Here is a 27209-nt window from a genome sequence, read left to right as displayed (position 1 = left end):
ATGCCCCGGTCCGGAAGATCCCACATGCCACAGAGCGCCTAGGCCCGTGAGCCATGGCCGCTGAGCCTGCGCGTCCGGAGCCTGAGCTCCACAAGGGGAGAGGCCACAACAGTGAGAGGCCCACGTACCGCAAAAAAAAAAAAAAAAAAGATGGAAATGGTCTGGGAATAAACAAACGTAGAGTAGCGGGTAATGAAGAAGACAATGTAGAAAGGTGATCCTGGGATTCTGGGATCCTTTCCACCCCAGGGGCTGTGCCTGCGGCTGCCAGAGTGTATGCTGGGTGACACATCCTTGTCACAGCTTCTCCAGCTCTGTGGCACTTCTGATGGGCCAAGAGGCACCAATGAGCCCTGTACCTTGGCAGAAGGGGATCCCTAAAACTAGAGGAACCAGTGAGTGTGTAAAAGCTGGGAAGGTGGGCAGGCTCTGAAAGATTTTCCAAGAAAAACGCTCTCATTTTTCTAGCACTTCTGAGAAGACATCAGAAGGTCTGACTCACTCCTCAGCTAGTCCCCAAATCAAAAAGAGGTGCTCTGGGGCTTCCCTGGTGGCGCAGTGGTTGAGAGTCCGCCTGCCGATGCAGGGGACACGGGTTCGTGCCCCGGTCCGGGAAGATCCCACATGCCGCGGAGCGGCTGGGCCTGTGAGCCATGGCCGCTGAGGCTGCGCGTCCGGAGCCTGTGCTCCGCAACGGGAGAGGCCACAACAGGGAGAGGCCTGTGTACCGCAAAAAAAAAAAAGAAAGAAGTCTTCACCTCAGTTCAGTCTTTTAATCATGAGCATTTATGGAGAGGCTTCTTGGTGCATACCCTGAGGTAGAAACCAAGATGAGAGCGAGTTCTGCTTGAGAGCTCCGCGTCTCATGAGGGAAGCATGAAAATATAAATGAGCCTTGTCTGCGTCTTGAGCAGAGATCCACCCACAGAGTAGGACCAACGTTGCACAGAGAGGGGAGCAGCACCTCCCGCCCGTGGCTCCCACCTGGGGTATCGCATGGATGGAGAGGATACATCTTTCTGGCCACCCCTACTTGATGGAGGCAGCTAGGGAGTAATTTTTCATAGGTTAAGCATACATCATTTTTCAGAAGTAAGGATCATGTCTGGTTTTGGCAAGCTCAAAATCTCCTAGTCCCACTCTGGGCCAGATTCTCATCTGATGTAGGTGGTTGGGAGAATCAAGTTGTAGCACTGTTTTGCATCAAATGGAACTCTAGCCAGTCATTCCCCAGAGTTACCCTGGACTTAAATCTACAACATCATCTCCATGGCAACCAGAGGCTAGCCAGTGAATGTGGTTGCCTTCTAAATCCTCTGCTAGCTTCTCTTCCGTCCTCTGTCTTTTCCGCGATTAGAATGATCTCCCTCCCTTTGCTCTCACATACCTACTAGCGTTTTGCACTCACATTTCTTGGTTGCAACTTCCTTCCAATCAGCTTTTTAAATCCTCCATTCAGTTAAAAAAATGAAGATGCACTACTCATTGCTTGACAGTGGTAATTGACCTGTTTAGACAAGACCAGGCTGATTTCAGTGGGCATGGAAGCCTTGGCAAACCAAAGTGGAATTCCCCTTCAAGTCTAGCCAGCCTAATTAATACATTGTTTGAGAATGCTGGCCAGCCAGACCAAATAGTGTATTTCCGCGCATTCAGAGAATCAATGCTATGGAATCCCAGAAGTCATATCAGCATCACTTACTTGCATGTATTCCTCTGTGTGTGTGTGTGTGTGCACATGTGCATGTGTGTGTGACGTGTGTGAATCATAATGCTTCTATATATTATACAGTAATTGTGGTTTAACAGAAAGAAGAAAAGAGTTTTGGAATCACACAGCTCTTGGCTGGTTGAATATCTAACTTCCCACTTACTTGCTGTATAACCATTCATTTAACCTCTCTGAGCCTCTATTTCCTCACCTGTAAAATGGGTCTGACTGTACCTACCTCATAGGGTTGTAAGTAGGAAATAATATCAATCATTGAAAAGTGCTTGGCACACGCTAAATACTCAGTACCATCTTATTCCCCTGTCCCCTTCCCTCTCCACTCCAAAGCATGTGTGTGTGTTTTCTTTTCTTTTCTTTTCTTTTTTTAATTAAATTTGGATTAGTCTGCATGCTCTCAGCCTAGCAACACTCTTCTGTGTCTCTCCACCAGGGGGCACCCTCCTACCGGGGACCGAGCCCACAGTGGACACGGTGCCCGTGCAGCCCATCCCAGCCTACTGGTATTACGTTATGGCCGCCGGGGGCGCCGTGCTGGTGCTGGTCTCCGTCGCGCTGGCCCTGGTGCTCCACTACCACCGGTTCCGCTATGCGGCCAAGAAGACCGATCACTCCATCACCTACAAAACCTCCCACTACACCAACGGGGCCCCTCTGGCGGTGGAGCCCACCCTAACCATTAAACTAGAGCAAGACCGCAGCTCGCACTGCTGAGGGCCGAAGCAAGGACAGCACCCAAAACAAACAAGAAAGACTGCAAACACGTTGCCTCGATTTTGCACTTTTTTCTCCTCGCCTAGTCTCTGTGTGAACGCTCAGACATCTCTCTCTCGGGGCCCAAACCCTGTGCGCTCGTATCCATCCCCACCATTCTCCTTGGGTTCTTTTGTTTGTTTTCCTTTTGTTGATTCCAATGCTGCATCTTGGAATACGAGAAGAGATACACCCCTAAGCACTTCACAACTCAAGGCTCAGCTGGTTTCCTTCCAGAGACTGGTTCCCTGTTTCTTCCCCTTGCCTTATCCCATCCCTCCTCTCGGTGGGCAGTCAGTCTGCCAGGAGACTTGAGGGGAGACCCGGATCTGTGTGTTTGTACATGGTATACATTTGTGCGTGTGACTAGCTCTGTGTGTGCGTGGCTGTGAGAGAGAGACTGGCTCATTGCAGGGGGGGAGTGTGTGGGTGTGTTCAGAGAGGGCCCCCTTTAACTCTTGTGTTACTTCTCTGGGGGTACATGTTCCAGAAAATAATATACTGTACTAGTTTTGTTTACTTGGAGAAGAGATTGAAGCTTTTTGTTGCCTTATCTAGCTCTGGCTGGGTTTCTGTTGGCTACCATTGTCATCTCCAGGTACCCAGAAAACTAGAGGCCATGTGAAAAGAAGTGTGGCCCCTCTCATTCCTATCCCCATGCCCAACCCACCTGACCCAAGAGGAAGGTTCCCCCACTGCACTCAGACATGACCCCTTGTCCTGTCTCGGGCGTCTTTGAAGTCACATGACAACAGCCATTGGGTGCATGTGGAACCATCTCTACTTCCAGCACTGAAGCGAATCTGTCTCATGTTGCCTTATAAAAGAGAAGCTCATAATGAATGTTTAGCTTTTATTGGTTAAGTTCAATCTTGGAATAAGTCATAGAGGATAACAAATCTGAGACTGATGTAGGAAAAGCAGTAGCCTGTTGAGAGCACGAGGAGATGGAGGAGAAGGAAGGATGAAATGTTGTCTTTAAGAAACGTCCTCACCCCCTGGGCATTCATTGTGCCCTGCTTAGGATGGGATAGAGTAAGAAGGTTACAAAAACGTATTCTTTGGTGTCATATTGATCATTGTAATAGCATTTGTAAAATGTGGGGGGAAAGGGGTCACTTGCTTTCCTTTCATGGTGTTAATGGGTGCCTGAATGTATAGCCACTAAACTATATGGCTGTTCACCTGACTTATTTGAATATTATGAGAGAATAAAAAGTTATCCGTTTTCTAAAATGTACCAGTGTACTACCCCTTAAAGCGTTCCTGGCATCTGGCAAATACACCCTTATAGGCTGGCCTGGCATTTCCAGATGTTGCTGCCTCGTCAGGAGAAGGCATAATGAAGATAAATCCTTTGCTGCCCATTCGTGCTCTCTAAACAATGCAGGGAGAGGGATATTAGAGATAAATTGCCTAATGATATTGTACAAAGGATAGATTCGATAATGAAGTCAATTTCACTGATAGAAAATGGGTATTTTAACGAGATTCTCAGTGTACTGGGACTCAGCCTTGGGGGTGTTTATTTCTCACCTTCCTGCTAGGAATCCACTGAGGAAGTGTAAGATTCTCTCCAAAGATGGTTGCCGGGGCTGAAAGCCTCCAGGTACCTTCTGAGAACAAAATACTAATGATTTTTTTTTTTTTTTTTTTTGGCTGCTTGGGAGAGAGAGACTCTTAGCATTCTTCCGGAATATCCACATAGATCTCTCCAACACACACACACACTCACTTTTACATCTGCTTTGTTTCATCCTCCTGAAAGAATGGTGCTCTCCCACTCTTATTCTATTTCAAAGAGCTGGTCTGTCTCAACCACAGCAGCCCTGCCAGGAAAAAAGATGAAAGGCTAGAGCATGAGCTACGTTGAGATTTCAAGAGGTGTCTTACCCCAGCTGAAGATGGAGAAAGAAAGACGGAGTGAGGGAGGAGGGGTGGCAGGATACCATGGATACCTTATGAGGACTTCCATGCCAATCACTGAGGGCTTTTTGTCTCAGGTATCTGTATCCAGTGATGCCTTTGGGGTCAGGCATCCCTTGAAATGATTGACATCCCTATAGGCACCCCATGGAGGCGTGGTGTCGGGATATTCCGAAATTACACCTGGAAAGTCTAGCCAGTGTAGGAACTGTCTGAGTTACCATACACCCTTGAAGATTTCCCTTCTTTAAAAGAAGATGACAACAACTTTGTGAAATTTGCTAAATCTTTATCTGATGCCCCATGTGGCATCATCTTTATGTACATGCTGTCACTGAGAATATGAGACTGCTCCAATCTCTGTGACTCCCATGATGCACTTCAGCTGGGGATGTCACACTTCTCTCTCTGTCTCTCTCTCTCTATGCTCTTGCAGCCCAAGTGACTTTCATAGTATGATCCAGGTACTATGCTAAAAGGGAAGCTCTTCTATTAAATGTCATGCCTTGCAGCTTTTAAAAGCAAAATCTGTATTTCATGGAGGGAGGGAAGGGTCCCTCTCTTCTAAGAAAAATAGACTGGACAGGTGAATGCATGCATGCATGTTTAGAGTTGCTTCTCAGAAGACAGAGAGGTGATAGCAGCCATTAAAAAATTACTGAATGAATGAATTGAAGGTCTAGCTCAGGCTGGTACAGTATTTGCCTTAGTAGAGCTTTCATGTTAACAGCTCCAGGAGGGAAACCCTTACCTCTGGGTTAAAAATCCCTTCCTTGACATTACACTAGCAATTGCTATCCCCTAATTGCCAGTGAAGGCAGAAAAAAGAATTAAAAGGATCATAGCATTGCCATTGACAAACAGAATGCCGAAAATAAATTGTCTTTTCCTTTGTCTCACATTTTTGGGATTAAAGCCAGAATAGGGTAGGAAATCCAGTAATATTTCTGAGGTTGATACCCCATCTTTAAGAAGACCCTGTCTTTAAAAATGAAACTAGCAGGCAAGTAAACACCTGAATAATCGAAAATTACCAAAGAACAACAACAAAACAAGAAAACTTAAAGATTTTTACTTCCTATTCTTACCCCCTCGCCCTATAACTGTGACATCTCTTGCATTGCTCAGTTGCCTGTGTGTCAAAATAACTTGTGGACGTTGGAAACTATTTGAATGTGTATTGTGTGGAATGTAATAAAGTGATGATATTTTTATACAAACATCTGGGGTTTTTTTTTCACCTTGGCTTGCGAGAACAAAGTTGAAATGTAGGCTGTGAAAGAACTGATGTTTCCAAAGTTTATACATCGCCTTCTGAGCCACAGGGCATTTCTGTGGGAGGTAGGTTCTCCTTGAGGCTGAATGCCAACTTCTCCTTCTTTTATTTTTTATTACTGCTTGTTAGGAGTTTTATCCAATTTGTGCAGCTGAGCCAATTTTTATGATTGGTGTGGGATTTTGCAAAAGTTGCTAAGTGCTAAATTACTCAATGTGATTCTACAAAATTTCTCTTGATGGCAAATCCCCAGAGATTGGACTCTACTTTCAAAGGGCCCCCGGGGGGGCGGGGGGGAATGAGCGAAGCTGAATCATGTACTCAGCTCTGCAGAGACAGATAGCTTCCTCTGGAGAAGGAGTAGTGACATCTTACCCCTTGCCTACCAAATGATTACTTCCAAGGGGACGTCGATCTCCAATTTATGAGCACTTTCCCAGACAAAACGGGAACTTGTAGCATGTTCAGGCTCGAAGATATTCCAGACTTTGGAGCAAGTAAGGAAAATAATTACATGATTACTGTGAACCTGGAAATATCATGGTGGAACATTTTATAAAAGCAACGATTCTATAACAACTTTGAGGAGGGGGACTTGGGGAAACTTACTCAAAAGGCAGAGCTTTTTGATGAGTATTTTTCTTTCGGTTCTCTTTCTTGAGTAGTTAGTGATATAGTTATATAAAATATTTCTATCTGAGGGGTATTAGGGGCAAACAATCTAGGAAAGACAGCCTCCTAGCTACTCAGTGTTTCGAGATGGTGGTCAAAAGAGGTGGTGGAAGAATTTTCCATCACGCCCTATTCGTGGGGTGTATTAGAAGCATTCCATCAACCCAGGAGCCTTCCTCAGAGTCTGAGAACATCCCTAAAGGTCCCAAGAAAAGGGGCTTGTCCAGGAGATCCTATTTCTGTCAGAATCCTGCTTTTCTTCCTTTCCAAACCTAGATCCAGGAAGGAGTACTTCTTACAGCTATAAACCTGCCCAAGTGGTGCTAAAGGAAACAGGCTTCTGGGTTTTCAGATCTTACAGGAAGTGTTGTCAGTACAGATGGCTCAGTATAGATGTCACTGTCTGTCCTCTGCAGGAGAAAAGAGCAGAATGTCCATGTTTAGAGTATTGTTTGTTCCTCTAATGACAAGCATCATCACCCATTTTGTCTACATAACATTTGGCTATTCTTAAAGCCATTTGTTCCCATTAGCAAAAGATGAAATGAAAGCATCTCAAAAGCATTTATTTCCAGCAAAGAGCCAGGCTCAATCAACATTTTCACGAGCTGGCCTGGGACCAAATTTGCCAGTGAATTAAATTAGCCATCGCTTATGCTTCGTTAGCATTACTGGTTTGGGAGCCACCTTTGAGAATTTCATCATTGCTTTTCCCACCTTGGTTCTGATCCCAAGGCTTATTCTATGTGCACTCTCTCTTCCCCAAAATAGCAGACTGTTATGATTCTGATCTTAGGTATCAAACACAGCACTGTTATCAGTATGGTATTTCAGACCTAAACCAAGCATCAATGTTACAGAAATTGTATTTCCATGGGTCATAAACACCAGATGTCAAGGCCCAGGATCGTCTGTCTCGGCTCCTACCTGGCCTTATGATAGTTTAAATGTGCGTTCTTGCGGTTGAAGCAAGACTCTGCCCTCCTAGCCCAGATACCCACAGCCTGGCCAGTCGGCTGTGGCCCTGTGTTTGTTTTCATCACCTCTCTTCACTGACTCTACAGTTGTTTTGCACAAACATTGTTGGCCTTTCTGTAATCTCTGATGAAAAGAGCTTCATTTTTAAGTTTTAATTTGTCCGTGTTGTGGGCTCCACATCTGAGCCGAACTGCAGATCTGTAGGTGCGGCTTGTTTTCTCTCTTTGATTGTGTGCATCACTGGGGCTCTTGCAGCTGTAATTTGCCTTTCATCCACTTCAATGACGGCCCAAAGAAAACACAAAAGAAATCCAACCAGAGGAAAAGGAGGGGAGAGGGAAACACCAGCCAATGGTCTTATAATCAGCAGGGGAAAGATCGGCTTATATAAATAAATTAACAGCTAGGAACAGTGTAGGATTTAATGAAGCCTGACACAGATCAGGTGCACTGGAGTATGTCTCGAGGTTCGATATAATCAGAAACCTGCGCCTTTAGAAGGCGTCAGGCCACAGGCCTCAGCCAGACTACATTTGCACTGTGTGGAGGAGTTCCTTTTGGCCCCAAACTTAAGCATGGAAGAGGTACAAGATGTGGGGACTTGCCAAAGAGAAAAACCCCTTTTAGCATGGTTTCTGCGTGGCACAGGGCAGAATCTTGGTGCTTCAGGGCAAACAGCAGAAACCATTCTTGCCCCAAGCCCAGTGGACAGGAGACCCAGAATCCTTCTGTTCTCTTTCCAGTAAAGTAATTGTTCTTGGGCTTTGCTGTCACTGACCTCCAAGCTCCCAATAAAACTAAAGTCCCACGGCATCGGACCAAGAAATAGGAGAGGCCATTTGAAGAGTCAGCAACAGACGTGCTGGAGGCAAGACTGGCCCTGGGTGGGGAAAACACCTATTCTTGGAGGCTCATGACTGGAGTCATTATGATACTGAAAAAGGTCGTTGGGGGAAATTTTAAGATGGTCTCTGGTTAGGTTTCTTTTCATTTCTTTTTAACTTACAAGTTATACATGACTATATCCTCAAAAAGTGCAAATAATTTTTCTAAAAAGAAGTTCATTTCATTGCTAACCAGTACCAACCCCCTCCCCAGAGGGAACAATGAGAAATTGTTCGAGGTGTATATTTCCAGGCTTTGTTTTATACCTTTACAAATGTATATGTTCATGTCTAATTATGCAGTTTGCTTTGGTTGGGGTTAGTTTGGTTTTATGTAAATAGTATCAACATTTGCTCACTTTGCTGGATAACTTGCTTCTTTCCATTTGACAAAGCCTTGAGGATACTTTGTTGCACACCGACAGGTTTACCCCATCCTTTTCAGCTCTTGTCTAGCATTTCGTATCATGTCGCTCTACCACAGTTTATTAACTGCTCCCCTACTGGTGGTCATTCAGGTTGTGTCAAGGTTTTCTTTCTATGATAAACAATACTGCAGTGAACATCCTTGAGGTCGCCTCTTTGTGCAAGTTTCTCTGGGATAGAATATCTGGGTCAAATGGTGTGCCTGTTTACATTTTAATAGATGCTTCAGGTGGCTGAGTTTTACCTTTAAAATGAACCTGCCCCCATTTGAGAGGGTAACAAACCGGTGGACACCCTGCATTATATCCCGTCATGTGCAGAAGCCACATAGTCTCTGTGACTATCTCTCTCTCTTTCTCTAAAGTGGGTGGAGTGCTTGCAAGCTGAGGACAATTTTAGTTGAAGGGAATTTTAATCACAGAGACTTTTTTTAATGCTGATTTGCGGAGAATGTAAGCCTGGCTATAAGATGCAGCTCGCTGGAGCTGTGGCCACCGTAGCCCGGGAGTTAATTCTATCCCTGGTTCAGCAGGCAGAGCCCTGTTCTCCATGATTAATGAGTTCCACTTGGTTTCTTCAAAGAGTGACTATGCTGTGCCTTGCTGTTATTTATTTATGTTTTCTACTAAAAAAAATTCGTGTCAAACACATCCTTTAAGGTCAGTGCACATTATTGTGCTGCAGACAAAAATATTCCAACAGCCACAAGTAGGCCCACGTGCCAACAGAAAGTCACTAATCCTGTGGCCTTGTGCCCAAGGGCCCCATTATAGCCCTGAGAGGAGCAGGCCTTCCTGGCTAAAAGGAGGCACCCAGCTTCTTTCTGAGGAGGGTCAGGGCTAATGTGACCTGAGGAAAGGTAGTAAGAAGTGCAGTGGCTTTCCAGTGGGAGGTTTCAATGTGCAGGCAACGCTGCTAGCCCCAAGTGGCTCCAGAGAGGAAGGAGAAGTAGAAGAGAAGCCAAGGGACCCATGAGTTCAAAACACCATTTCTTCTAAGAGTTGCTACCCTTGTTTTCTACTGTGCATTTAGACCAAGGGGTCAAAGTAACGTGACTTTGACGCTGAGCATAGTGGATGGTGTGACGGCCATATATGAGCTTTGCCAGCTTTCTCCAACCTGCCAAAAATCCAGGACTGCCGCCTCTAGGGCTTGAGGCTTGGGTATAACGCTTGGTGGCTCAGGGGAAAAAGCAGCAAAAGAGTGAGGTGTGGCTGAGCGACACGGGCGCGCACACACACACAAGCTTGTTTTGTCTTCTATGTGTAATTGTGTACAATTGAACCCTTTTAGTATCATTAACTGACATACCCAAAGGCAAAGGCTCTGATCCAGAATGGGAATGATAGGGCACCACGTCTTGGCTTTCAGCAGCAGCAGTTTCTTTCTCAGGCAGCAGGACTCATTAACTGGATGCTGGACTGGAGGTCTCTGGAACTCGCTAGAGAGCAGCCAGCTCCAGTAATGAAGGGAATGCGGAGAAAGCTTTGAGCCTGAGGTGGCCCTGACCGAAGTCCTATTCTCAGTCGGCCCTGACCACAAGTCCTATTCTCAGTCGGCCTGCTGGTTACTGGGGCTTGTTTCAGCACAGTCTGTTACAAATCTTTTCCTCTCTTTGCATCTCCCTACTGCCACCAAGGGGCTGGGAGAAGGGATACAAGGACCCTAAGGGTCGTGTGGTCTTCCATATCGCTTCTCTGGGGCACTTCCGACAGCTGGTACCGAGGTGGGAAGATAGTCACTAGGACGGAGACTGGGGCTGACGTGGGTTGTCAAAGGAGCCCCAAGGGCTTCCCTGGTGGCGCAGTGGTTGAGAGTCCGCCTGCCGATGCAGGGGACGCGGGTTTGTGCCCCGGTCCAGGAAGATCCCACATGCCATGGAGCGGCTGGGCCCGTCAGCCATGGCCGCTGAGCCTGCGCGTCCGGAGCCTGTGCTCCGCAACGGGAAAGGCCACAACAGTGAGAGGCCCGTGTACCGCAAAAAAAAAAAAAAAAAAAAAAAAAAAAAAGGAGCCCCCAAGATGCCTCATCAGCCTCGGCCAACTGCAGACCAGGATCGCGAGCTTGGGAATAGTGTCTACGGGAAGCCCTGAGCTCTCACCGCTGTCATCATTTCCTGGCTCTGAACTCCTTACAGGGCCACGTCCCCTCCTCTTTCCCCAAGAAGGACCTGTTTCCACCTTTCTATGTACCTCTGGGTCGGGTGTGGTTCATCTTCAACCTCCATCCTCACCTTTCTGCAGCTGCCCCCTCTCTCGGTGGCTCCTTTTCTTCTCCTCTGGCATTCCTGCACGTTCTCCACCTCCCTCTACCAAGGCCTCCTGCCAGAAGAGCCCGTCAGATTCCCAACACAGAGCCTTCATTGCTTGCTTCTTCCAAGTAGCTGCATTTTTACAGGAGACCAAACCTAAGGTCGGAGGAATTACTCTCTTATGTTATAACCACAGTTCTCAGCCACCAGCAAACTTTTGGGGGAAATCATCTCTTGAATGGGCAGAGAGAGGTATCTCTTTGGAAGCCCTAAAATCTTATCACAAGGTCATGGATCCTTGTGTTCAGAAGAGCCCAGCTTTTTTTTTTTTTTTTTTTAACAAGGGAACAAATCCACACTTTTATTTATTTACTTTTCAGTAAGTTTAAATCCTTGAAGGGTGCAGCATCACACGGATTCTGTGTCCAATGGCCTTAGCAGGAAGGTTGCTTTGGAATTTGGCATGAACCATGCCACTGTTTCCATGAGCACGAGTTATCTTTCCCCAGATTACTCTGGTTTTGTTAGGTTTTCCACCAGGAGTTACTGTGTTGTTCTTTGCTTTGTACACGTAAGCACATCTCTTGCCTAGATAGAATTCAGTTTCATCTCGAGCATATACACCTTCAATTTTCAGGAGACCTGTGTGCTCCCTCTGACCTAGACCCTCCTCCTAGACCCTCCCTAGACCCCACTTATAGCCAGCAAAAATGACCTTGGACCACAGCCTTCCAGACATATTTGTCGTTTTAGAAGTCCTGTTCCCAGCAGGCCTCCACGGGGTCCAAGATGGCTGAAAAAAAAAAGACCAGAAGAGCCCAGCTTTTAAGTAAAGCAAACTCTCTTGGTGAGATACATGTGTATAGAGAGGTTTTTTCCAAGGACCTACAACGTAGAGGGACAATCTTTAAGAAGACATTGCTTTTCACATTGGAAGTGGATGCAGTTTTGTTTCTTCTCCTCCATCCTTTCACTTGTCCCAGGTAATACCAAACTTCTCCGCCTGTGCAGTGTTTCCAGTTTATGCACTTCTTGAACCTTGGGACTGGAGGAGAGGAGAAATGTTAAAGCCTATTGGCAAACTCCCTGAAATGTGAAGATATGAGACCTTTTCCCTAACATCTCAGGAAAAAATCAAGAATGCAGTGGAAGGGGGACACTTTTCTCCAAACTTTTCTTTTTCTCACTTTCATACCCTCAGAGAAGGTAGCCAACAAAAGAAGGGCCTCTTTCTTGTGGACATACCCACTTACAGTAATGGAGAATATCTCTGATGTCTCAAAGACCTAGAGCAAAGCAAAGATTCCAGAATTTTCCTCCATCAGCCTTACTGGTTTTTTTCCAGCCTACACTATCATGAAGCCTATGTTTATAACTAAACATTTCTCTGGCGCCTCCTTTTTCTTATTTTCACGCCATCATTGGGGCTCAGTGGAGCCATTCTGGCCTCAGCTGCTCATCTGCCTCCGCACTTGGAAGTATTATTAGGTCATTTCACAGCCTTCTCATATGCAGTCAGTATTTCCAATTCTTCTTAGTGTTTCCTCCTGATAATTCAACTAAAAATAATAGAAAATCATGTTCAAAGTCTTCTGGTTTCACAAACCAAGTCCCCTTTTCTTTTCCACCTTGAAACCGTTAGAAAACTTTAAAAAAAAATACTTTTTTCCATGACTTTGTGTAGATTTTGCTATAGCCCAAGAGATAAAAAACCCACGATAAAGGATCTTCTGGTGGTGTTTCTAAACTCAAGCCAAACCCAGCACGGGATGAATGGCTCTCAAGTAGTCTGACTCTAATGGAGGAGCTTTGGCAAACATTCGATCTACATCTGAACTTTTGGCTCCTTCTAGCAACAGGGGATGAACAAACTGAATTAGGGAAATTAAGTGTGGTATGGAGTAGGAACCTTCAGCCAATACTAAATATTAAACTGAATTAAACACGTTGAAGGGCCAAGAAATATCTGCTAGTCCTCATGATTTCTCATTTATTTAGATCACAGTGTTGTGTCTCCTGCTGGAATCAGAACAAAGTGACTGAGAGAATTTTCTGAAGGCTACTCCCATCTGAAAGGTCCAGTGTGATTTAGTTGACTCGGGGGGTTCGGGAACTTGGAATCAAACTCAACAAGGGCTCTAAGTGGCCAAGAGCTAATCCCAAATAAATCACAGCCCCAAACAAGGTGTCGAAAATGTAGCTGACTCTCAGTTCTACTGCTGAGCTCTTCAATGACTTACTGCATTTTTCTACCCTCTTCCTCAATTTCTTCCTCCTTGAAGAAGACGCGATGACCTCTGGTATCCTTGAAAGTGAATGGTTTCAGTGATTTCCTCTGTAGGCGTCTCTTCAATCCTTGATTTAAAGGCTGGTTGCAGTTTGGTGGGTCGAGTGGACGTGTGGGTTAACTGGCTTCTCACCAGGTCTTGTCAGCCCTGCCTCAGCTAAGGTGGAGGCTTCAAACTGGGGGAACCATTTACTAGCTCTGTCAGTTCCTCAGTTGCCCCTTAGCAGGACTGGTTCCTAAGCTAAACGAGCAAGTATGGAAAACATGGAGCCTCATGGCTTCCTTTCACCTGTCCTTTGCATGGTCTTCTCCTTCCACGGGCACCTTAAGGTGGATGCCTTCAGGTGCGACCACCTCCAGGAGAGGACAGACCCGTGGTGAAGACGGGTGGTGAGCCCTTTTCTGTAGAAGTTGCCTTGTCTACAGCCAGCCACCCTTTTCGGGGAACCCTCAGCAGAAAGGCCATCAGGGCTTTCTCATTTTCTTCCTGTAAAGATGAGTTCTCAAGCAGGAAAGAACATCAGTGCTTACTTTACAGAGGAGCAAGCTGAGACCCAGGGAGGGTCAGAGACTCATCCCGGCTCTCACACCTGGGTGAAGTGGCAGAGCTCAGTTGAGGAGGAAGCCTGCTCCCAGGGCAGTGCTCCCAGTCTAGTGCTCCTCCATATTCCGTGCTGCTCCCCTCCAGGTACCGTCCTTAGAGTGTGTCTGCTACACATTCTGGATGGCCAGCCTGTCATCAGCTTCCACCAGGCCTCTTAAGCCACTGCTCGGAGTTGGCCTGGAAGGGACTCTTCAGAGAAAGCCAGCATGCGTTGGTGTCCTGATCGATGTGCAAGTGATCCAGGGACGGATGGTCTTAAATCATTTATCTAAAAGTAGCCAGTGGTTTGGGGTACACTCCTCACTCTCTTAACTATCTTGTGAGGCTCTTTTTTTTTTGATGCAGAAAGTAAACAGAACAATGTCAATGAAAATATACGCACAGCAACCACGGCATAGGAGATGTGGTGAAAGGGAAGGTCGAAATTTTTCTGTAACTGCAGAAAAGCAAACTAAACCCAAAGGATCCTAATTTAAGAGAAAAAAGAGAAGAAAATAAGGGAGAGAGAAAAGATAAAATGTGTGTGTGTGTGTGTCTGTGTGTGTGTGTCTGTGTAAAGAGAGAGAGAGGGTGGGAAGGAAAATCTAAATGAGAGAGGGCATTCTTGTTTTAGACCTAAACCACACTCAGGGGGAATTTTCTGTTCGCAGGTTGGGCATTTCTCTTGCATGGCATGTGTGATCTTACAGTGCCAGTGCTCCAGACCCTTCTGGGAGAATCACATCTTTTTAGAGTAGGCAGAGCTCATGGCTGGGTATGGCTGTTCCCCATTTGTGCTGTAGTGTTGCAATGTACTGACAAGGATGCTGGAGAATATTTGACTCTTCCAGGGTGGAAGGGGTTCCTAGACAGTCCAGAGGATGTTTTAGTAACTAGTCACTATCGGGTCTTTTGCTCTGGAAAATCAGGATAATAAGAGATAGGTGAGACCTTGAATCACTCTCCACTGGGTACCTAACCCACCTCTCAGTGATGCTAAGGGAAACAAGGGGACTGTTCAGCCTGAGATGTAATGTCAATATGAAAATGACCAAGTTTTGTGTGGTCGTTTTTGTTTTGTTTTTAGCCGCACTGCGTGGCATGTGGGACCTTGGTTCCCCGACCAGGGATTGAACCTGTGCCCCCATGCCCCCTGCAGTGGAAGCTCGGAGTCCTAACCACTGGACCACCAGGGAATTCCCCAGGCGGAGATGATTTTTTTTTTTTTTTTTGCACGTAGGATCTTGGTTCCCCGGCCAGGGATCTAACCCGCGCCCCCTGCATTGAAAGAGCAGATCGTAACCACTGGACCACCAGGGAAGTCCCAGCCAGGTTTCGTTGAATTGAGTTTCTTGTTTGTTTTTTAACTAGTGGCAACTCTGCTCACTTGATTTCTCAAACTCTGTTAAACTCCTTTCCAGGCACTCATGAGTTCTTCTTCCTCTCACTCTGCTGGTCTGCAGCAGCCAGTGCAGGGAGGTGGACAGAGACTGACTCTCCTGTAGGGAAATAGAGGGTGGAAGATTTGTGAGCGGACAGGGCAATCTCTGAATTCCTCAGTGGATCTAATAAAAATGAATACAAGCCCCAAACCAAGAGATCAGTGTACGAGTAAAAAGGCTCAGGTGCCGTGCTTGAGACCATCGCTATCCATCAGACTGAGAAAGGAGTGGAACTCCACAGCCCCACCCCACCCTTGCAGCAGCCTCCATTCCAAAGCTGTCTCCTCCTCCTTCCCACATTTTTTTCCTGCCTTGGCACAGCCTCCTCTGCCCAACCCCTGCCCCAGGCTCGTCAGCACTTAGAGTCCCCTCCACAGCACCCCACTTCCTTTTTTTTTTTTTTTTTTTTTTTGCGGGACACGGGTCTCTCACTGTTGTGGCCTCTGCCATTGCAGAGCACAGGCTCCGGACGCGCAGACTCAGCGGCCATGGCTCACTGGCCCAGCTGCTCCGCGGCATGTGGGATCTTCCCGGACCGGGGCACGAACCCATGTCCCCTGCATCGGCAGGTGGACTCTCAACCACTGTGCCACCAGGGAAGCCCCACCCCACTTTCTTTTATGCTATTTTGGCATGGGTGAGTCCTTGCTTCCCAATCACACTGAAGGGCCTCGATTGTAGACACCGGGTCCTGTACATCGATTGTAGACACCGGGTCCCGTACATCTTCCTTTCCCAAACTCCTCCGTGTGGTTCCCGGGCACGTAGTCAACCCACTTAATAAGTGAGAGTTGGTTGATCGGTTGGTTAGTCAGTAAGTGAAAACTGCCATTTGAAGAACCATGTAAATCAGCCTTCCTGTCTGGGGAACGCCTATCATGGAAAAATGTGAAGTCCCAAATTTCAGATCACTGCGTCCTCACATTCATGAGAAGTCTCCGTGAGTTCCCATCCAAGTGGTGAGCCAGCAATGCAGGCCAACAGCCAGGGGCTGTGTATCCAGCCCACTAGGATGAAGACAAGGCACACCCTTGTTGGAATGGGTTAGGGATGATAATAGGGGGTTTGCTTGAGTGCACACCTGCGGAAGTTGAGGGGAGAGGGTGTCCTCTGGCCCTAATACAATACTGAGTGTCGGAATTCAGATTTTGGAGTCAGACTGATCTGAGTTTGAATCCGAACAGAGGCCCAGAAGGAAACAGGGTCATGTGAGGACAAAGGCTGAAAGTGGAAGTCGTGTGGGTGGTAAGATCCATTCCTGATCTGTTTTCTCTTAAAGGTGGGGCTCATTCCATTCTCCCTCATCCGTCTCCCATTCACAAACACACCCACCTACTAAAACAGAGTCCTGGAAAGTCCTCTCCAAGTTTTTCCTCATTAAAAAAAAATTTAATTCCATGTCCCTGGTCCCCACAGTCTTTTGCCATCTACCTCACTTATCCAGCCAGGTCTCCATCCTGTGGCTGTCATGTCCCCTTCCCAGGGAGGTGCTGCCTCCTCCACTCTTTGCCTTGAGCTCCTGGGTCACCCCTTCTCCATCCAACCCGCCCTTGACTTTTTTTCACTAGAACTACAGGGACCTGGTGGACATCCACCCTCCCTGCCAGCCTCCTGAGGAAACAGGCTGAGGTTTACTTCCTGGGCTCAACAGAAAAGGAAAGTGACCTGTGCAGGGCAAAGAGGCTTCTGAGAAAGAAAGCTCTTAATCAAACACAGATATCAAGAATATTAGCAAGGGGACTAGAGAAAATTGCTATCAAAGTAAATTGCTTTTTGTACAAATGTTCCCTTTACCGGGGTTTTCCCCAGTGTGTCATTCTTTCTTTAAGCTTTGTGAACAGATGCTCTTTTGAAAATGTTGATTAACTTATCCTTTTTTTGATCCCTTCCCACTCACCCAAACTCCTGGGAGCAGTGATTATGCAAAAAGCCAAGTCAAGCCTCTAAAGTGTTCTTCACCTGAAGTAGGCTTTGATCCTCCAGGGGCAGAAATCTCAGCCACATCTGGGCAATCAATTTCATAGAACCTTAAAAATGGACCTATCCTTGGGAGGTCATCTCATCCAGTTCTCTGCCCACAGAGACAAGAGGCTGTGATCTCCTGGGACAAAATGTTCTCATAGTCATTACCATCCTCTTACCCATTTTCCACTGAGATCAATGCCACATCTACTCCTTTCCAGCCCATGATCAATAGTGTCTTAAGAGTTCTTCCCTGAGGGTGTGAGATGGAGCAAGATGGCATTCTAGCCTCCAAGAATTTGTCACATCCTTGGCAAAGACTGAATCCCTAAAAGCAAGAACAGGATTAGGCCCAAAAGTCACTGGCAGGAGCCCCGCAGTTTTCGTCCTGGGCTAATGCACATATTCTTATCCAATGTTCTGCATCTTTTAACCGTGAAGCTGTTGACATATGAGCATCCCATAAAAATGATTAATTGTTGGAAATGTATGGTTTTCTTCCATTTTTTTTTCTCATAAGGTTTAAAAAAAAAAAAACCTCCAGGTTGATTTCCACAAGCCAGATTTGATCCCTATGACAGACACCACCTGCCTCTTGTTGATTCATGTTTACATCTTCATTCCAAGGACACAGCCTGCATTGTAGAGTCCTGGAGAATAACACAGGGGCTGGGCATTGAGGTGGGGAAGCTGTCCTGGCCTGCAGGTACCAGTTGTTGTGCTATAAACATGCCAGGAACAGGCTGGATTTATGGAGGATTGGTGCCATGTGGCATCCATCTTTTCAAGTAGGGTCTTAGCAAGTGGTTTTCCACATCCCTTACTGGCGACCAAAAGGATGAGAATGTGCTTTAGCACTTTGGCCAGGAATGAAGAAGACTTCGAACATGATGAAAACCATTGTCTCCAGGGACTGACTGAATGTCAGGTATGGCAGTGATGGATTGGTCCTCAGTTCAGGTCATAGTCAAGTAGATCTTCCCCGAGGTGTTGTGTAGATGAGGGAGAAGTTCAGGCTGGTCTGAAGTCCTTGTATTCCTCTTGTTTGATACTCTAGCTGTTTGGAATTTGGGGTTTGTGTTAAGCCTTGATTTTTCTAATATAAATTTATAGTGCTGACCTCGAGGTAGTTCACCTGACTTGGGGTTGAAACTCCTGAAGGGCCACCTACATTCACTGGAGCCATTTTGACCTGACAGCAGACACAGGTATAATTAACGTGTGAGACAGGAAGAAATGATAAGACCCTTTTCTTTACCACGTATTTGATTCTCTTTTTTAGTGTTTTACCATTTTAGACAGGTAGTTTCCATTGGCTCTGATTTCTATAAGATGGACAGCATGGTGAATAGAGACCTGAATTATCCTCCCCATTCCCCAAAAGATTATCATAAAAAAAGAAAAAAAGATAGACAGTGATAATACTGGAGAAAATTCAGAGTAAATTAATTTAGCTCTGTTCAAGCCTGGGCGAGTCAGATTGGATGCCCATGTTTGATCTATTCTAAACCGTGAAGAAAGCCAATGGGAAAAATAGACTGGGAAGGAAAGAGAAGGGATATTAGCACAGACGTGGAGGCAGACAGGCGTTATAACCTTCTTTCCAGTTCTAGTTCTACATTAAAGCATGTAATGATAAAATGTGATTTCCTTAAATTACTTTACGTTTATTTGAAATCCAGAGGAGAAAGACTCATACTTTGTGCCCACTTAGAGGCATGCATATGAGGAGGGGCAGTTTGCTATATCAAATGAACATCGCAGTCATGGCAACTGATGACGGACATGAGAGACCACTGAAGGTGCCTTAGATAAAACTCAGACCTACGTTGGTTGTAAACAACAGTCACTATAAAGACACAGGAGCATTTACTTGGCGCTAGAGGCCTTTCTTATTGTGTCTGTTCTTCTGGTTATCGCTGGAAGTAAAGACAAATCATTTGAAGGGGAAAGAATCCAGTAATGTACATACTAAATGACCTAGAAGCAGAAAGTGACTCTTTAGCTGCCTGCAGTGCTGGGGAGTCATCCTCAGCAAGGTAACATCTCTGCCTTTTAGCCACGGCCATAGAACTTGTTATAACTTGATTTTTTTTGTTTTCTCTTTTGTTATAGTGGACATCCCAGAAATACATGGGAGAGAAGGCTATGAGGATGAAATTGATGGTGAGTATTGCTATGATTTAGAAGATAATCATGACAGTCAAGTTTGGCTATAAAGACAAAAACAAAAATAATGTCCGGGGTATTGGAGGGCCAGAATTTAGAACTATCAGCCAGAAATATAAGTGAAAAGAATCCAGAGAGGAGTGAAGAAACCATCAGTTGCTCTCTCAAGGTCAAATTTGGCGATTTAGAAAGTTTATTGAGTTCTCTCTGCCTAATCTGAAACAGGTCTCCTACTTTGGGCAACTTCCGACACTGATGAGCTTCAAATCTGAATAAGCCCTTTAGGAGTGAAAGCCGGGCTTCTCTACACATGTCTTTGCTTGAACCCACTGACCTCCTTCCAAAAAGGGCCGAGTGAATGAGCGTCACTCTGAATATTCTCTCAGGCCTGCTGTGGTTTCCAATTCCATGGCTTTCAGGAACCCTTCTCACACCCTCCATGACTCCAAGTTGGGGCTTGTTGCAGGATTTAGGTTTCTTGTCCACACTGCCCATCTCATGTTATCATATTTATTCCAAGCTCTATTTTCCTACTTCAAATACACATACTTAATGAGGCTGAAGCAAGAGTCCTGACTGGAAGGGCACTGAGCAAACACACAGATGTAATACCTTCCCTCGACTCAGAGCAACGCAGGTCTCTCTGGGAGTCTCTGAGTGCCAGAGTTGATCCCCAAGAGAGATCACCAAGGTTCCCCTCAAAGAACAGCTTTAGACCAAGATTGATGCCTTTAAGAAGAGCAGTTTATAGAGCAGCTGTTTTAAACCTGACCTTAATCAAACACTTCAAGTGTAGCTATAGAAACAGAGCGACTAACCCAAACAGCACCTTGTTAACTGAATGCAGACTCTCCCTGCAAAGCCCGGTCTAACGTTCCTTTTATGGGCAAAGCTGCACAACTGACCTTCACAGAGAGGCTGCAATAGATCAAGCAGCAGAAGCCCTAAGATGGGGTGGAAAAAGTAAGGGATGTGGATGGAGAAAGCCTGATTTATACTCCTAGTTTAACTGCTTGTTAACTCTGGGAACTTGTGTTACCTACTCACTTAATCTCTTAAAACCTCTGTTTCCTCATCTATTTTTTAAAATTATAATATCACCCTGCCTTCTTCATGGGATTATTAGGAAATCCCACAAAATTCTCCATGAATATGGTCATGCCTTGGCCACACTATAGAAATATAAGTATATTAGTTTGCTGGGGTGGCCATAACAAAGTACCACAAACTGGGTGACTTCAACAACAGAAATTTGTCTCCAAATTTCCCTTTTTTATAAGGACACCAGTCATACTGGATTAGGGCCCACGCTAAGGACCTCTTTTTAACTTGATTACTTCCGTAAAACCCCTATCTCCAAATAAGGTCACATTCTGAGGTACTAGGGGTTAGAATTCAACATCTGATTCTGGGGTGGGGCGGGGTGGGGACACATAATACATAGCAGTATGGTTAAGATTTAGGTCAAAAGGTCTGGTGGCTCAAAAAAATCTGCTGCTTGGATGGCCAGGAATGCTAACTTGGGAAACACATTGTGTGACAATAGCCTCAGCCTGTTCTTTGATTTAAGCTGAAGCAGTTGGAAGTCGAGACGAGGAGGCAAAGAAAGAAGGGTACCCAGAACACAGGGCCGCCCCAGGCGCTCCGAAGGCTCCCTGAAGCTTCTGTGAAAATCTGAGCTTCCCTAATGTGAATCAGGTTCTTTAAGTATCTAATCCTTAGACCATACTTTCTATGTGCTGGTCACCAAGCACTTGGCAAATATTAAGTCATTTAAACCTCCTAACAAGCCAGGGAGTTTATTAGTAACGCCATTTCACAGACGAGAGAACTGAGGCAAAGAGAAGTTAAATAACTTGCCCAAGGTTACAGAGCTAGGATGAGGCAGGCCTGGGCTTTGAAGCCAAGCCATGTAGCTCCAGGGTCTACAGCTTAGTCCTGGGCTCTGAAGAACCTCTGAACCAGGCTGGGGGAGCCTCAGTTATTTCACCCTGAAAGAAGCAGTGCCTGCAGTCTCTCGTGTCCTTTATGTCCTAGATGAGTACGAGGTGGACTGGAGCAACTCTTCCTCCCCGACCTCCGGGTCTGGGGCTCCTCTGGCTGACAAGGAAAAGAGCTGGCTCTACACCCTGGATCCCATCCTCATCACCATCATCGCCATGAGTTCGCTGGGCGTCCTCCTGGGGGCCACGTGTGCGGGGCTGCTGCTCTACTGCATGTGTTCCTACTCGGGCCTGAGCTCCCGCAGCTGCACCACGCTGGAGAACTACAACTTTGAGCTCTATGATGGCCTCAAGCACAAGGTCAAGATGAACCACCAGAAGTGCTGCTCAGAGGCCTGACGGATTGCACCCAAATCACATCTGACGTTTCATTCCAGCAAGAGGGGCTTGTGGAGATGATGATTTTTTTTCCTTTGGAAACTGAATGCCATAATCTTGATCCAGCCGATCCAGAATACTGAAGGTATTCTGAACAGACAGGCAAGTCGGGGGAGGAGGGGAGATGCAACCTCTCAGGGGGTTGTGACCCACCTAGGACCGCGTGGCTGAATCATTGCTGGGACAAAGACAGGAGCTCATCTCTTTGGGGGTCACGGTTCTGTTTTGTTTGTGAGTTTGTTCTTATTATATTTCTTTGGTCTGTGAGCAACTCAAGAGGCAGAAGAGAATGACTTCTCCAGTACAGAGCAGAGCAGGGATCAATAGTCTCTGCTTTCTCTTTTTAATTAACCCTTGGAAAGCAAACGGTCTTTTCAGACTTTCCATCTTTAGAGAAAAAAATTCCAAAACAAAGCCGTTCAGTTTATGCCATCTTCTGATCGTCTTATGACTTCCGGGATTTGCTGTGGTATAGCTTCTGCCAGCCAACTTGACAAGCTGCCGTTTCCAGTCCTAGCATTTCAGTAGGATGTTGTTGCCTTTAACTTTTTTTATCCAGGGGAAAATTGCCATTTTAGGGTCAGCATGAACAGCTCTTTCTTACATGAGATTTAAAACAAACCAGAAAGGAAACTTCACACGTCAAAATCCATAGAAGCGCCTCCGTGTTAGAAGCGGACAAGCCTTAACATGCTTTGTGAATAGGAGCCATTCATTCAATCGAGACCCAGAATTTGTGGCTGTGAGGCTACTTTGTGGGGCCTCTGGTGGTGGTTTTGCTTTTCCTTTTCCTTCCTCCTTGTTCTTCTAAAACATACACACATGCACACACACATACACACGTGCACCATACGCACACACACACAAGCACGCACACATATACACTCATGCACTCATTTGTCAGGTCTCTAAGCCCCAGGAAACAGCATTATCTGATATTCTCTGAGATGGGGCTGGGGAAATACAGGCTACTAGTATGTTTCTCCATCAGTGAGATGTAACTGGCGACCACTGGCCGGAAAGGAGAACAGTGGAAAGAGCAAAAGAAGTCCATCCTCTGGGATCTTGCAAAGGCTGAGAGGACCGTAAGAGACATAGTGATAAATCCGTCTCTCCAACAGGCTAGTAAACACTGACTTCTCCTTGGGATGACAGCCACCACCTCAACCTTTCAGAAGCCTCAGAACTAGGATGTCCATGAGCTGATTGTGACCAGAAGTCTGCAAGCGCTACGGACCAAAATGCTAATTCTGCTTCAACCCCAGAGAGACCTATGTTCTTACACACACACACACACACACACACACACACAAATTTATGTATTTTTTTATTAAGTGCCTTGAAAGAAAATGAAGAAAACGTATTTTCCTTCTACGTAGAAATCAGTGAATACCCTACAAGCTAAGGCATTCCTCTGTTCCTCTTCCCTGACCCAGCGGCTCCACGCCCAGTTTCCCCCGCATAGCTGATCCTCCTGATGGAGTAAGCCCTGCCACCCGAGTGCTAGTCATAGCCCTAGAGGACTCTCAGCTGCTCTAGAAGGGGAGGCATCCGGAATCGCATGAAACTGTGTGAAGGATAAGATTGTCCACATCAGGATCCAAATCTTGATTTTGTAGTAACGCCTAAGGATTGCCTGCGTGCTGGAAATACATTTGAAACCCAAACAGTATGCCCAGCCTATTGCTTATCAGTGGTTAAACTGTCGGACCATTTTTGCTGCTATGGTCACCCACAATTTCATTTGTCTCATACCCAGGTGAAAGGGGAAGGTTCACCTGGCTGGTTCCTTTAAATGATAACTTATGGAAATGCTAGTTCAGGTGGTCATGTCACAGTGTTCTTTCTGTATGCAGAGAAGAGGGAGAGTTCATACCAACAGCTATGTATTCATATGTGCGTGTGTCTTTGCCAGCCTTTGAGTTCTCTGTATCTACTGTGTATGTGAATGGTCACGTGGGACCCAGTGATGTTGTTGTGACATTGACCTAGGGCCCGAGAGTCACTGCTGATCTCGGCACTCATTGGCACAGTGGTAGTTAGAGGTGAAAAGTAAAGCTGTCAAGCCCAAGGACTTAGCTGCAGGCATCCCCTGAGCTGGGCGTGCGGCAGAAGCAAGTTCTTAATTAGCCCACCTTCCTCTTTGGCTTTCCGTGTAACTCAGTGTTCAGGAAGCTAGCAAGTCCAGGGGCTTCCGGAGTTAGCCTGCAGGAGAAGAGAGTTCAAAAGCCAACACGGGGTGGGGTGAGGAGTACTTCCCTGGTGGTCCAGTGGTTAAGACTTGGCACTTCCACAGCAGGGGGCACGGATTCAGCCCCTGGTCGGGGAACTCAGATCCCACATGCGGCGTGGAGCAGTCGCACACACACACACACACACACACACACACACACACACAGCCGACGCCGGAGGTCCTGGCCCTCTCATGTCCCTTGGGCCGTTTTACAACTCCCCAAAGACCAGCCCTGCCTCTGGCCCGCAGTTCACCTCTAAGTTATGTACAACTCAACCTGCATCCCTCTAAAGTCCTGTATCCATACTCACCATTGGCTGGTTTGAGGCCCCGCGTGGACTCTGAATGCTGAACAAAAGCAGAGCATCCAGGGCTACATGTAGATACCTCACCAGCACTGGAGGCTGGTCTGCTGGAAGACAGAAAGACAGTGGGGCCTGATTATAACCTGACCAGGGGACACCCCGGTGCATTTGTTGTCTCTATCTGCAGGTAGGCTAGCTGACCCCTCTCCCTGAGTCCTTCCCTTTGGGAAACCCTACTCACAGTATTGATCTCCTTTTTTGCCTTGTACTGAGTGACACATTACCTCCACGCTCTCCCGGACTAGGCAGTCAGCAGGGCCACAGGGCTGCTTCCTCTCTTAGGTGGGGATGGGGAGTTGACAGGGATGAGGGTCCGAGGAATGAGAGCATGAATGGCAAGAAAACAAGGGAAAAAGTTAAACTGTCACACAGAGGTTAACTTTTCCAAGGTTTTCAGTTAAAGGTATTTGACCATTCGCTGGCTGAGCCAGATCAAGGGAACTTGAGAGCTTTTACTGTGATTCGTCAATGTAAAAAATAAACAACAATGTCAAACTGTGTTTATATGATTTGTATAAAGCCTTTTTAAGATTACTATTTAAATAAACATTATACCAGAGATATTTTTCTGCGTGTTTCTTTATTGGAGACAAAGAGACTTGGGTTCTGGGTGACCAAATCATCCCAGTTTGCCTGAGACGTTCCTGGGTTTTAGCACTGAAAGTCCCGTGTCCCAGGAAACCCCTCAATCCCAGCCATATCAGGATGGTGAGTCATTATCTTGGGACAATGTTTCTCAGCACTCTTATGTGAAGTTAGTAGGTAGATTGGCTAGCTCGCTTTTTTTTTTTTGCGGTACGTGGGCCTCTCACTGTTGTGGCCTCTCCCGTTGCGGAGCACAGGCTCCAGATGTGCAGGCCCAGTGGCCATGGCTCACGGGCCCAGCCGCCCTGCGGCATGTGGGATCTTCCCAGACCGGGGCACGAACCCGTGTACCCTGCATCGGCAGGCGAACTCTCAACCACTGCGCCACCAGGGAAGCCCTAGCTGGCTTTTTATAAGGTGAAAATATGCTGTAGATGAATAATGGACTACCTGGCCAGGTAGGCTACTTTAGCTCAAAGTTTTGCCTGGTAGATTTCCGGGACTGTGATCCTTACAAACATTCCTCCTCCCTAGACATCACCAGTCCCTTGCAATGTTTGACTCTTTGCTGCTGCCTTCCTGCTCCAACATTTGCTTGTCAATATGTCTGGTAATTTCAAGGTCTATAACAGTGCTTCTCAAAGTGTGGTCCCTGGACTGGCAGCATCAGCCTCACTTGGGAACTTGTCAGAGGTGTATATTCTCGGACTCCGCTCCACATGTACTGAATCAAAAACTCTGGGAGGAGGACCTAGAGATTTACATTTTAACAAGCCCTCCAAGGGGGTTCTTATGCACCTTCAAGTTTAAGAATCTCTGGTCTAGGAGAAAGGAGAAGTAGCCTGGCTTCACAAAATGATTAGGGATCTTCTCACCTATGGGTTATTGAATGCAAAACAAACTAGACTTTGGCCAGAGAAAACTAAAGGAGGTCAAGTACACTCTTAGGTAGTACAAGTTTCCAGAGGATGAGGAAGGAAAAGCCTTACTATGAACTTCCCACTACCCCACACATGGGAGACTCAAAGCTGTGAACCAGAGCTGAATTTGCCCCCATCCGGAAGCTCTGTTCACATTTGGTTCAATCGTTTATTCAAAAAATGTTTTTGAGCACTTCCTGATTTTGTAAGCTCTTGGAGCTTATACTCCAGTGAAGTGGACGGAAAGCAGACAGCCAAGCACTTAAGATAAGGATTGCTTATGGTAAATTCGATGAAGGCAATAAACACGTAGCTCTGACAGAGAATTACTAGATATTAAAGGTATAATATTTGTGTCACTTGAGTTCATATTTGCAAAACATGGTTATTTATTACTGATGTTACAGGATTTGGGTTAATAAATTAAGTACAACTTACCCGTTTTATAGTCGACAATACTTATCATAATGAAACCTAATGAATCTGATATAATATCAATACAATATATATCTTGGAAACTTTTTTAAAAAAGAATTACCAGGGTCACTCCCTGTAAACGATTGATCAAGGAAGACCTCCCTGAGTAGGTGATATTTAAGCTAAAACCTGAAAAGATAAGGAAGTCAGCTAAGCAAAGTAGCTGGGACAACTTTTCCCATTTGAAGGAACAGCATATAGAGATCCTGCTGTGGGAAAGAGTCTGCTGTGTTCCTATGACCACAAAGCAGAGCAATGAAAGAGGGAACATGATCAATGGCGGGGAAGGGCGTCGAGACTGGAGAGCCAGGTAAGATCCTTTAAGGCAGTGAGGAGGTGCTACCTTGCATCACTCGTTGGCCTTCCTTAATTTACAGAAAAGGCAGCCCTCAAGTGCACCCCGTCCCCATTCCTCACTGGCCAGTAAGGTCACCCCAGTCATATCTCTGCAGCTTCCCTCTCAGCCCCTCTTGTGATCTTTATGATATCACGTGTCTCCTGAGTCTCCTGTTTCTATCATTTTACTGACCCTAATGACAATTACAGAGGTTAAAACGAAAGCAAATTGCTACTTTCCTTTAGTTGAGTTTGTGGATATTTTTTAAAGCCCTAATAATCTAATATCTCCTGATCTCTAGCCATCTAGGGTTTACATAAGATCTTTTCTTTCCCCCCCTTATCTGCATCCTTCTGGAAATGTTTATAGAATCCTCAGGGGAGGCAGTGAAATGAAGCTGGAACAGGCCCATCCTTGAGGGAAACAGGACCCATCTGGATGCCGAGGCGCTTTTGCCCCTGCAACGTTAGTGGTGGTGATGAGGGTGGGGAGGGGAGCGTGAAGAAGACGTGGAAAGATGAGTCTATTCCAGTCCTCACAGGCTTCGGCATCCAGTCACAGGCTGAGCTAAAC

The 27209-nt window shown here is 46.1% G+C and overlaps 1 protein-coding gene and 1 pseudogene across 5 annotated transcripts in view; one reads left to right on the top strand and one right to left on the bottom strand.

The window, feature by feature from the left end:
* NRP2 (neuropilin 2) overlaps positions 1-24880 on the top strand; it is a 116469-nt gene extending 91589 nt beyond the window's left edge. For 2 of the 4 annotated variants that reach the window (XM_082629773.1, XM_082629772.1), the window contains exons 16-17: positions 19285-19335; positions 21376-24880. In XM_082629773.1, coding sequence (XP_082485899.1) covers positions 19285-19335; positions 21376-21680 — 356 coding nt within the window. In that variant the 3' untranslated portion in view covers positions 21681-24880. Of the gene's footprint in view, positions 1-2162; positions 5629-19284; positions 19336-21375 lie in introns of those variants that run through there. The other 2 variants (XM_082629775.1, XM_082629774.1) reach the window with 1 other exon arrangement.
* Positions 11266-11662, bottom strand: LOC309809072 (large ribosomal subunit protein eL33-like; annotated as a pseudogene). The gene has a single exon. The product of its transcript is annotated as a large ribosomal subunit protein eL33-like (transcript).
* Positions 24881-27209: the final 2329 nt, after the last annotated feature.

Source organism: Mesoplodon mirus (assembly GCF_964341445.2).
Source record: "Mesoplodon mirus genome assembly, chromosome: 8".
NCBI lineage: Eukaryota > Metazoa > Chordata > Mammalia > Artiodactyla > Ziphiidae > Mesoplodon > Mesoplodon mirus.
This window is presented reverse-complemented; position numbering and strand designations above follow the sequence as displayed.